This window comes from Plasmodium knowlesi (genome assembly GCF_000006355.2).
Source record: "Plasmodium knowlesi strain H genome assembly, contig: PKNH_00_3, whole genome shotgun sequence".
Taxonomy (NCBI): Eukaryota; Apicomplexa; class Aconoidasida; order Haemosporida; family Plasmodiidae; genus Plasmodium; species Plasmodium knowlesi.
Genome location: NW_024070039.1, coordinates 1 through 12,604, shown reverse-complemented (window position 1 = coordinate 12,604; position 12,604 = coordinate 1). Strand labels below are relative to the sequence as shown.

Here is a 12,604-nt window from a genome sequence, read left to right as displayed (position 1 = left end):
TTTTTTCTCCACTGTGTTGGTCTTGCTTTTTGTACTGTATATTTGGTTTGTTTTGATTTTATATACTGTATATTTTGGTTTGTTTTGCTTCAATGTAACATGTGAATATTCTATTTGTCCTTCGCTATATAAATTTATAATAGAAATAATATCTTTATTAGAAAGAATATCTTTATAATAGAAAGAATATCTTTATTAGAAAGAATATCTTTATTAGAAAGAATATCTTTATTAGAAAGAATAAGTTTTAAAGATCAAAAAAAAAATAAAAAAAGAAAAAAGAAAAAAGAAACAGTTCATTCTAAAAAAAAAAAAAAAAAAAACATCCACCACATTCTAAAAAAAAGAAGAACATCTCCCTACATTTCCAACTATTATGCAATTCATTCCCCATTCTAATTAAAACATTCCACCATAAGGAAAAAACATTTCCTTATTTACAAGGAAATAATTAGAAAATATATAAATAAAAGAAAAAAAAAAAAAAAAGGAAAATAGATAAAAAAGAAAAAGAAAAAAAGAGGAAATAAGAAATAGAAGAAAATAAAAAAAAAAAAAAAAAAGCAAGGAGAGAAAAAAAAAGTAAATGTACGCAACTCTCCTCCATCAAGCATTTTTTCCAATTGCATTTCTTTTCTTCCATTTCCTCTTCTTCTTTTCCTTTCACCTTCTTCTTTCCCTTCCTTCTCTCACATTTCTTCTTTCTTTTTCATTCTTTCCCTTATGCTTTTCTTCCATTTTTTCATCCTCCTTTATGTTTATTATAATTCCCCACAAAAAAAAAGGACATTATCCTCCTTTATACATTCATTATCCTTGAGAGGAGTATCCTCCATTTCAATCCATCCTTACATACACTCATACGTTCCTCTCCCTTACAACATTCATAGAAGCTTAAAATCCTAAACCCTAAACCCTAAACTTATACTCTACCAACATTAAACTTAAACCCTGATCCTATTTTCACCTTAACCCAGAAACCTGATCCTAACTTTACATTAACCCTAAAACCTGATGCTATTTTGACCTTAACCCTAAACCTTGATCCTACTATCACCATAACCCTAAACCCTGATCATACTTTCACCTTAACCCGGAACCCACTTTTATCCTAAACCCTGAACCCACTTTTATCCTTAACCCGGAACCCACTTTTACCCTTAACCCGGAACCCATTTTTACCCTTAACCCGGAACCCACTTTTATGCTTAACCCGGAACCCACTTTTATCCTTAACCCAGAACCCACTTTTATCCTTAACCCAGAACCCACTTTTATCCTTAACCCAGAACCCACTTTTATCCTTAACCCAGAACCCACTTTTACCCTTAACCCGGAACCCACTTGTACCCTTAACCCGGAACCTACCTTATCCTTCACCCGTAACGAACTTTTACCCTTAACCCGGAACCTACCTTACGCTTAACCCGTATCCTACTTTACCCTAAATCCTGAACGTGCCTTATTTTTAAACCAGAACCTACCTTATTTTTAAACCGGAACCTACCTTATTTTTAAACCGGAACCTACCTTATTTTTAAACCGGAACCAATTTTACTTTTAACCCGTAACCCACTTTTATCCTTAACCCAGAACCCACTTTTATCCTTAACCCGGAACCCACTTTTATCCTTAACCCGGAACCCACTTTTATCCTTAACCCGGAACCCACTTTTATCGCTTAACCCGGAACTACCTTATTTATAATCCGGAACTACCTTATTTATAACCCGGAACTACCTTACTTATAACCCGGAACTACCTTATTTATAATCCGGAACTACCTTATTTATAATCCGGAACTACCTTATTTATAATCCGGAACTACCTTATTTATAACCCGGAACCCACTTTTATCCTTAACCCGGAACCCACTTTTATCCTTAACCCGGAACCCACTTTTATCATTAACCCGAAACCCACTTTTATCCTTAACCCGAAACCCACTTTTATCCTTAACCCGAAACCCACTTTTATCCTTAACCCGAAACCCACTTTTATCATTAACCCGGAACCCACTTTTATCCTTAACCCGGAACGCACTTTTACCCTTAACCAGGAACCCACTTTTATCTTAAACCTGGAACCCACTTTACTTTTAACCTGGAACCAACTTCACTTTTAACCTGGAACCAACTTTACCTTTAACCCGGAATCTACGTCATCCTTAACCGAGGAACAATCTTACGCTTAACATGGAACCAACATTACTTTTAACCCGGAATCAACTTCACCTTTAACCCGGAACCAACTTTTACCCTTAATCCGGAACCAACTTTTACCCTTAATACGGAACCAACTTTTACCCTTAATCCGGAACCAACTTCACCTTTAACCAGCAACCCACCTTACCCTTAACCCGTAACGTACCTTATCCTTAACCCGGAACGCACTTTACCTTTAACCCGGAACCTATCTTATTCTTAACCCGGAACCCACTTTTATCCTTAACAGGAAACGCACCTTACCTATAACCCGGAGCATACGTAATCCTGAACCCGGTACATACCTAATCCTGAACCGGGAACCTACCTTATCCCTTAACCCGCAACCTACATTATCCTTAACCGGGAACCAACTTTTACCCTTAACCCGGAACCCACTTTTATCCTTAACCCGGAACCCACTTTTATCCTTAACCCGGAACCTACTGCATTCTTAACCCGGAACCCACTATTATCATTAACCCAGAACCTACTGCATTCTTAACCCGGAACCCACTTTTATCATTAACCCGGAACCCACTTTCACCCTTAACCCGGAACCCACTTTTATCCTTAACCCGGAACCCACTTTTATCCTTAACCCGGAACCCACTTTTATCCTTAACCCAGAACCCACTTTACCCTTAACCAGGAAGCAACTTTACCTTTGACCAGGAACCAACTTCACATTTAACCCGGAACCTTCCTTACTTTTAACCCGAAACCCACTTTACTTTTAACCCGGGACGCTGAACCCAGCCATTTCCGCATATTCCCGTTATTCTGTATACATTTCTGGTGTAAAGTGTATGTGTACTTCGATAAAGTTGTTTGTGCCAACACCTATGTACACACAATTTTTCCTTGCGTCGGATAAGTGTGTGTTTTTCCTTTATATTTTGCGACCTTCTGCAGCTGTAATATTCGAATTTCATCATACACCCTCCTTTCCTTTTCTTTTTTTTTTTTTGGTGTGCGCTGTCAGCAGACATCATTTATTCGCGCGCTTAACCTCCTGCTTTCCGCAAAAAAAAAAAAAAAAAAGAAAAAAAAAAAAGAAAAAATATTTTTCGCAAACGGAAAAAGAAAAAAAAAAGTTTGTTCTTAAAAAAAAAAGAGGAATGTTTTTTTTTTTCCTTTTTTTTTTCTTTGGTGAAAGAACACCTTTTGTTCATAGAAAAAAAAAAAAAAAAAAAAGGACAAAAAGGGGTATGAAACCAATATCCTTCAACTTAAACAATAAACCCTGAACCGTGAAACATGAACCCGGAACCTTAAACCCCAAAACCCTGAACCCTTAATCCTAAACCCTGAACCCTGAACCCTGAACCCTGAACCCTGAACCCTGAACCCTGAAACCATAAAACATAAACCCTAAAACCTAAACCTGAACCCTAAAACCTAAACCCGAACTCTAAAACCTAAACCTGAACTCTAAAACCTAAACCTGAACTCTAAAACCTAAACCCTAAACCTTAAAACCTAATCCCTAAAACCTAAACCCTAACCCCTCAACCCTACAACATGAACACTGAACCCTAAACCATAAACCCGGAACCTAAACTTGGAACACGTTCCATTGGAACACTTTCCATAGGAACACCTTCCAAAGGAACCCCTTCCATAAGAACCTCTTCCTTAGGAACCTGTTCTTCTTCCATAAATTCCGATCCCATAAACTCTTGAACCAAAAGTTCCAGAAAATCCTTCTGGTTCAATTGTGTGTCTCCTTTTTGACATTCATCCAACACTTCAAAATGAATTTCAATAATCGTTCGACGATTCACGCGACCAGAACGTTTCGTTCTCGTTGGAACAGAACGAGGTTTTCGTTCCTTCACCAATCGATATTCATGTGAACTATCCTGCTGCACATGATCAAGGACTTGTTCTTGTACTGATGGGCCAGGAATTTCAGCAGGAGATCTTCGGAAACGTGCTCCTCCTTTACCAAGAGGACCAAAGTACTACAAAAAAAAAAAAAAAAAAAAAGAGTGAGAGGATATTTTTGCTGAAGATTGTGAAATGTTATTTTTACACATTTATTTTATTTTATTAACCATTAAAATTTTTTTTTCTCCTTTTAACCATTAAAAAAAATTTTCTTTTCCTTTTAACCGTTAAAAAAAAATTTTTTTTTTTCCTTTTAACCGTTAAAAAAAATTTTTTTTTTTCCTTTTAACCATTGAAAAAAATTTTCTTTTCCTTTTAACCATTAATTTTTTCCATTAAAAAAAATTTTATTTTTTATTCCTTTTTTTATTCTTTTAACTGTTAAAAAATTTTTTTTTTTCCTTTTAACCATTAAAAAAAAATTTTCTTTTCCTATTAATTTTTTTTTTTTTTTTTTTTTTTTATTCTTTTACCTTCCAAAGGTAATAAGCCATAGCAGAAAGGCCAATAGAGACAGGAGCCAAAGGAAGAAAAGGGGTAAGGATATCCGTAAGAAGGATGGGACAAACTGTATTCTCTAAAGTTTGTTGCATATGGTTTTTGTTCGGTGGGTCTTCGAACATTTTATTAACTTCACTTCCTACCTTGGCATTGCCAATGGAGCAATCATCATAATCTATGTCAATTTTGCACTCAAAACAGTCTTTATTAACATTCTCTTTGCATTGACGTATTTCTTCCATAATGTTTTTACTTTTGCTAAAAGCGTAGTTTATGCCCGAATCTACACTACAATTAGGATGTACCTTATACTCTTTTTCCTTTTTTGCCAATTCTTTTAATTGTTTTGCATATTCTTTAAGAAATAAACAACCCATCGTTTGTTCAAACGATGGGCCCTTAACCTGGCCCTTACCGCGGACATAAATGTTCTTTAATCCTGCAGCAAAAAGTAAACAAGCTGCTTTATTTGTTTTGCTTTGTTTATGGCCTAAAGTATACCAATCGTAGTCTTGGCAGTATTGGGTAACTGCATTCTGCTCCGAAGGTTGCAACATATGTCCTAGAAGTTTCGATAATTCGCCTTTGGCGTCATTTTCGATTTCGCTCTGATCATAAAAGAAGAAGGAAGGGAGATAAAAAAAAAAAATATATGTATATGTACACACATATGTATACACATATGTGTATACATATACATATATAAATATATATACATATACATATATATACATATACATATATATACATATACATATATATACATATACATATATATACATGTACATATATATACATATATGCATATACATACATATACATATATATACATGTACATATATATACATATATGCATATACATACATATACATATATATACATATATGCATATACATACATATACATATATATACATATATATATATATATATATATATATACATAAATGTATATGTAGTTGTTATTGATGTTGGTTCCCACTTACCCAATTAGGTGTGGTCATTACACCTGACTGTCCATTTTTGTTTTTATTTTTGTTGTAGTGTTGTTTGATGGCACATTGGATTTGAGTACAGAAAGTGTCCTTACTGTTTATTTTGTCTAGTGTTTCGTCTATTTTGGTTTCACTTTTCTTCTGTTCGAGGAGTTCGTTCATTCTCTCCTTTACTTTGTCAGTGGAAATGCTGCCAATTTGGCAAGGAGGAAAAGGGCTATGCCTCGTGCAAATAAAACAAGAATTAGTACCATTACTAACACCTGAACATGAAGTTCCTCCATTCTTCATAATGGCATCACTCTTCAGAAAGGTGGCATCTATTACGTCCGTCATTTTTTGTTTATCGAGAGGACATTGTTCTGTTGATTTGTTTATTAATTGATCAGCATAAAGATTAAGTGCTGCGCACATCATAGTTTTCCTAAGTGGTACAACATCCTTGTTGGTGTCGTCCTTAATTTCAGAAATGTGTTTTAAACCTGAAGCAAAAAGCTTACAAGCTTTTTGCTTTGCCTTTTCTTCTCCTGGTGTATCGTTTGACGTCGAAGAACTGACGTTGCCGCACAGTGCGGCAACGTCTTTCCATTTATCTTCATTCGTAATATGTCCTATAAGTTTCGTTAATTCTTCTTTAACGACATCATTTATTTCTTCCTAAACATAGAACAAAAGAAAGAAAGAAAAAAAAATATATGTATATGTATACACATATGTATACACATATGTGTATACATATATATATACATATATATACATATACATATATATACATATATACATATACATATATATACATATATACATATACATATATATATACATATACATGTATTAATATATACATATATACATATGTATGTATATGTGTATATATATGTCCTTTTCTTTTTTTTTTTTTTTTTTTTTCTCTTTGTATGTAGTAGGTTCGTTGGTGGTAGTATGTTGGTTGTGTTAGTAGGTTGTGTTGTGTTAGTAGGTTGGTTATGTTAGTATGTTAGTTGTGTTAGTTATGTTGGTTGTGTTAGTATGTTGGTTTGTGTTAGTATGTTGGTTTGTGTTAGTATGTTGGTTGTGTTAGTATGTTGGTTGTGTTGGTTGTGTTGGTTGTGTTGGTTGTGTTGGTTGTGTTGGTTGTGTTGGTTGTGTTGGTTGTGTTGGTTATGTTAGTATGTTGGTTGGTGGTAGGTTATGTAGTATGATGTCCCTGTCTTCGAGGAGTTTTTCCTTTCCCCCCCTAAAGTAGCTAAAGCTAACCCCGGAACCTTACTCCTAAACCCTGAAACCTAAGTCCTAAACCGTGGAACCTTATTCCCATACCCTTAAAACCTTACTCTTATACCCTTACAACTTTATTATAATACCCTTACAACCTTATTCTAACACCCTTACCACCTTATTCTAACACCCTTAACACCTTATTCCAATAACCCTACCACCTTATACTAACACCTTTACCACCTTATTCTAACACCCCCAACAACATTATTCCAACACCCCAAACAACATCATTCCAACACCCCAACAACATCATTCCAACACCCCAAACAACATCATTCCGACACCCCAACAACATCATTCCAACACCCCAAACAACCTTCACTCCAACACCCCAACAACATCATTACAACACCCCAAACAACATCATTCCAACACCCCAACAACATCATTCCAACACCCTAACAACATCATTCCAACAGCCCAACAACCTTCATTCCAACACCCTCAACACCTTATTCTAACACCCCTATCATCTTATTCTAACACCCTTACCACCTTATTCCAATACCCCTACAACCTTATTCTAACACCCTTACCACCTTATTCTAACACCCTTACCACCTTATTCCAATACCCCTACAACCTTATTCCAGCACCCCTACAACCTTCATTCCAACACCCCTACAACCTCATTCCAACACCCCTACAACCTTCATTCCAACACCACGAACAACATCATTCCAACACCCCAAACAACATCATTCCAACACCCCAAACAACATCATTCCAACACCCCAACAACATCATTCGAACACCCCAACAACCGTCATTTCTAAACCCGGAATCTGAATTTCTTTCTCTATTTTTATTTTTTATTTCACTTTCTTTTTTTTTTCATCAAATTTTCATTGTACATATATATATACGTATACATATATATATACATATACATATATTCATATATATACATATATACATATATATACATATATATATACAAATATATATACATGTACGTACATATACATAAATATACATATATATTCATATAGGTATATACATATATATATATGCATACATATATACATACATATACATATATGTATACATATATACATATATGTATATATGTATAAGTATATATGTTATTTGTATGTCCGAAGCGACATACAATACTTACCCATGATAGCGTCGTTTTGGGCTGCCCACCATTCTGCATTTTTGCGTATTGTTTTGCTGCACATTGCATTTTACTACAGAAAGAGTCCATTTCAGTGATAGTGGATAATGTTTCCTTCACTTGGGAGATGGATTTGGATTGGTCGGTGGATTCGAGGAGTCTTTCCTCTCCCCCCCTAAAGTAGCTAAAGCTAACCCCGGAACCTTACTCCTAAACCCTGAAACCTAAGTCCTAAACCGTGGAACCTTATTCCAGCACCCTTACAACCTTACTCTTATACCCTTACAACTTTATTATAATACCCTTACAACCTTATTCTAACACCCTTACCACCTTATTCTAACACCCTTAACACCTTATTCCAATAACCCTACCACCTTATACTAACACCTTTACCACCTTATTCTAACACCCCCAACAACATCATTCCAACACCCCAACAACATCATTCCAACACCCCAAACAACATCATACCAACACCCCAACAACATCATTCCAGCACCCCAACAACATCATTCCAGCACCCCAACAACCTTCATTTCTAAACCCGGAATCTGAATATTCTTTCTCTATTTTGTTTTTTTTATTTCACTTTCTTTTTTTTTTCATCAAATTTTCATTATAAATACATACATATATATACATATATGCATGCATATATATACATATATATATATACATATATACATATAAATATACATATATATATACATATACATCTATACATATATATACATATACATACATATATATACATATATATATATATATATACATATGGATATATACATATATGTGTGTACATATATACGACTATATATGTGCATACATATATACATTTACATATATACATATATATACATATACATATATACATATATTTTTTTATATGTGTATATATGCAGTTGTCTGTCGCCCTTACCCAATTCACTCCGGTGCTATTTCCAGGAGGCTTGCTTTTGACTTTTGCGTAGTATTGTTTTGCTGCACATTGGAGTTGAGTACAGAAAGAAGATTTCGTGTTAGTGATTTCGGATAAGGTGGTCTTCACTTGGGGGATGGATTTGGATGGGTCGTTGTCTTCGAGGAGTACTTTCATTTCAGTTCGGACTTTAATTGCCTCAGTTGCGTTAGTATTGCAATTATTTTGTGATGTTGCCACCAGAGCGTCTGCGACGCTCAGGTGGCAACCACCAAAGTCTGAGTTTTCTAACCTATTACATTTAAAACAACCATTAGTAATACCACCAGAGTCCAAACACGAGGAATTATTAATTATATTCCAATAATTAAACATTTGCGTTATTTTTGCTTCATCAATGGGGCATTTATCTTGGGACTCTTTAATTATGTTATTTGCGTACATGTTAAGAGCAATACAAGCAACTGTTCCTTCGAAGAGTTGGTCATTATCACTCTTTGCATTTTTTTTTATGTATTTTAGTCCCTCCGCGATATGATTACAAGCCTTTCTTTCAACACTATCAGTGTTACCATCTCCGAAGCGTCCGCATGTTGCGTAATTAGTGTTGTTCCTTGATGTGTCACTTCCTTTCTCTTCAATTTGTTTGAACATTGCTTGCAATTTTGGTTTGACGCCGTCATTCCAGAACTCACACTGTGGAAAAAAAGAAGAAAAAAGGGTTATATATGTAGGTAGTGGGTTATGTAGTATCCGGTTTCCCTGCCATCCGGTTAGTATGTAGTATCCGGTCTCTGTCGGGGAGGAGTCTTTTCTTTCCCCCCCCTAAAGTAACTGAAGCTAACCCCGAAACCTTATTCCAATACCCTTACCACCTTATTCTAATACCCCTACAGCCTTATTCTAACACCCTTACCACCTTATTCTGACAACCTTACCACCTTATTCTGGCACCACGCAACCTTCTTACTATACCCTAAAAACTTATACTGACACCATGCAACCTTCTTCCTGTACCCTGCAACATTCATCCTATACCCTGAACATCCTTCCAATACCCCTACAACCTTATTCTAACACCTTGCAACCTTATTCCAATACCCATACAACCTTATTCGAACACCCCTGCAACCTTATTCTAATACCTTTACAACCTTATTCTAATACCCCCAAAACCTTATTCTAACACCACTACAACCTTATTCTAATACCCCTACAACCTTCATTCTGACACCCTAACAATCTTATTCTAGCACCCCTGCCATTTTATTCTGACACCCCAACAACCTTATTCTAGCACCCAAACAACCTTAATCTGACACCCCTAAGACCCTATTCTGACACCCCTAAGACCCTATTTTGACACCCCAAAGACCCTATTTTGACACCCCCAAGACCCTATTTTCACACCCCTAAGACCCTATTCTGACACCCCGAGGACCCTATTCGGACACCCTTACCACCTTATTCTAACAATCTTAACACTTTATTCTAACACCCTTACCACCTTATTCGGACACCTTTACCATCTTATTCCAACACCCTTACAACCCTTATTCTAACACTCTTACCACCTTATTCTAACACCCTTATCACCTTATACTGATACCAGTACAACCTTATTCTAACACCCTTACCACCTTATTTCGAACACCCTTACCACCTTATTCTAGCACCCTTACCATGTTATTCTAACACCACTACAAACTTATTCTAATACCCTTACCACCTTATTCTAACGGCCCAACAACACTATTATAGTACCCCTAAAACCTTTATTCTAATACCCCTATAACATTATTCTAACTCCCTGACAACCCTATTCTAATACCCCTACAACGTTATACAGACACCCTTACCAACTTATTCTAACACCCATATAACCTCATTCTAACACCCCTACCACCTTATTCTAATACCTTTACCACCTTATTCTAACACTCTTACCACCTTATTCTAACGACCCTTACCACCTTATTCTAACGACCCTTACCACCTTATTCTAACACCCTTACCACCTTATTTTAACACATTTACCACCTTATTCTAACACCCTTACTACCTTTTTCCGACACCCCTAAGACCCTATTCTGACACCCCTGAGACCCTATTCCGACACCCCTACAACCTTATTCTAACACCTTACCACCTTATTCTAACAACCTTACCACCTTATTCTAACACCCTTACCACCTTATTCTAACACCTTTACCACCTTATTCTAATACCCTTACCACCTTATTTTAACACCCCTAAGACCCTATTCTAACACCCCTAAGACACTATTCTGACACCCCTAAGACCCTATTCTGCCACCATTACCACCTTATTCTAACACACTTACTACCTTATTCCGACACCCTTACAACCTTATTCTGACACCCCAACAACCTTATTCTGACACCCTTACCCACCTTATTCTAACAACCTTACTACCTTATTCTAACATCCTTACCACCATATTCTAACACCCTTACCACCTTATTCTAATACCCTGAAACCTTCGTCCTAAACTCGGAATCTGTGTTTTAACACCCTGACAACTTCCTCCTAAACCTGGAATCTGACTTCTAACACCCTGACACCTTCCTCCTAAACCTGCAATCTGAAATCTTACACCCTCACACCTTCTTCATAAACCCGGAATCTAAGTTCTAACACCCTGACACTTTTGTCCTAAACCCTGAATCTTAGTTCTAAACCCCTGACACCTTCCTCTTAAACCCGGAATCTAACTTCTTGCACCCCTACAACCTTACTCCTACACCTTGGAACCTTATTCTGGCACCCTACAACATTCTTCCTATACCCTGAATCTCATTCCAGTACCATTAAAACCTTATTCCAACACCCTTACAACCTTCTTCCTATACCCTGAATCTCATTCCAATACCATTAAAACCTTATTCCAACACCCCTGCAGTCTTCATCCTGTACCCCTACAACCTTATTCTAATACCCTTACAACCTTACTCCTGTACCCTACAACCTTACTCCTGTACCCTACAACCTTACTCCTGTACCCTACAACCTTACTCCTGTACTCTACAACCTTTCTCTAACACCCTTACCACCTTATTCTAACACCCCTACAACATTATTCCTATACCCCTACAACCTTATTCTGACAACCCTACAACCTTATTCCTATAGTGTACAACCTTATTCCAATACCCATACAACCTTTATTCTTATACCTCTACAACCTTCTTCCTATACCCCTGCAACCTTCTTCCTATACCCTTAAAACCTTATTCTAACACCCTTACCACCTTATTCTAACAACCCCACCACCTTATTCTAATACCCTTACAACCTTATTCTAACACCTTTACCACCTTATTCAAATACCCCTACAACCTTCTCCCAACACCCCAACAACCTTACTCCTATACCCCCAGAACCTTAATCCAATATCCCTACAACCTTATTCTAACACCCTTACCACCTTATTCTAACACCCTTACCAACTTATCCTAACACCCCTACAACCTCTATTCTAACACCCTTACCACCTTTCTCTAACACCCTTACCACCTTATTCTAACACCCCTACAACATTATTCCTATACTCCTGAAACCTTATTCTGAAAACCCTAAACCCTTCATCCTATGCTCTGCAACCTTCTTCTTATACCCCTACAACCTTACTCCTAAACCCGGAACCCTACTCCTAAAACCGGAACCCT

General features: G+C 36.5%; 1 protein-coding gene across 1 annotated transcript; it reads right to left on the bottom strand.

The window, feature by feature from the left end:
* Positions 1 to 3,742: 3,742 nt before the first annotated feature.
* Positions 3,743 to 9,611, bottom strand: PKNH_0000400 (SICAvar, type I (fragment); the record flags this gene model as incomplete). The annotated part of the gene is made up of 4 exons (XM_039113432.1): positions 3,743 to 4,171; positions 4,571 to 5,206; positions 5,584 to 6,249; positions 8,916 to 9,611. Coding segments are annotated over 4 exons (2,427 nt in total), but the record flags the coding sequence as incomplete, so codon positions are not given.
* Between the last annotated feature and the right edge of the window lie 2,993 nt (positions 9,612 to 12,604).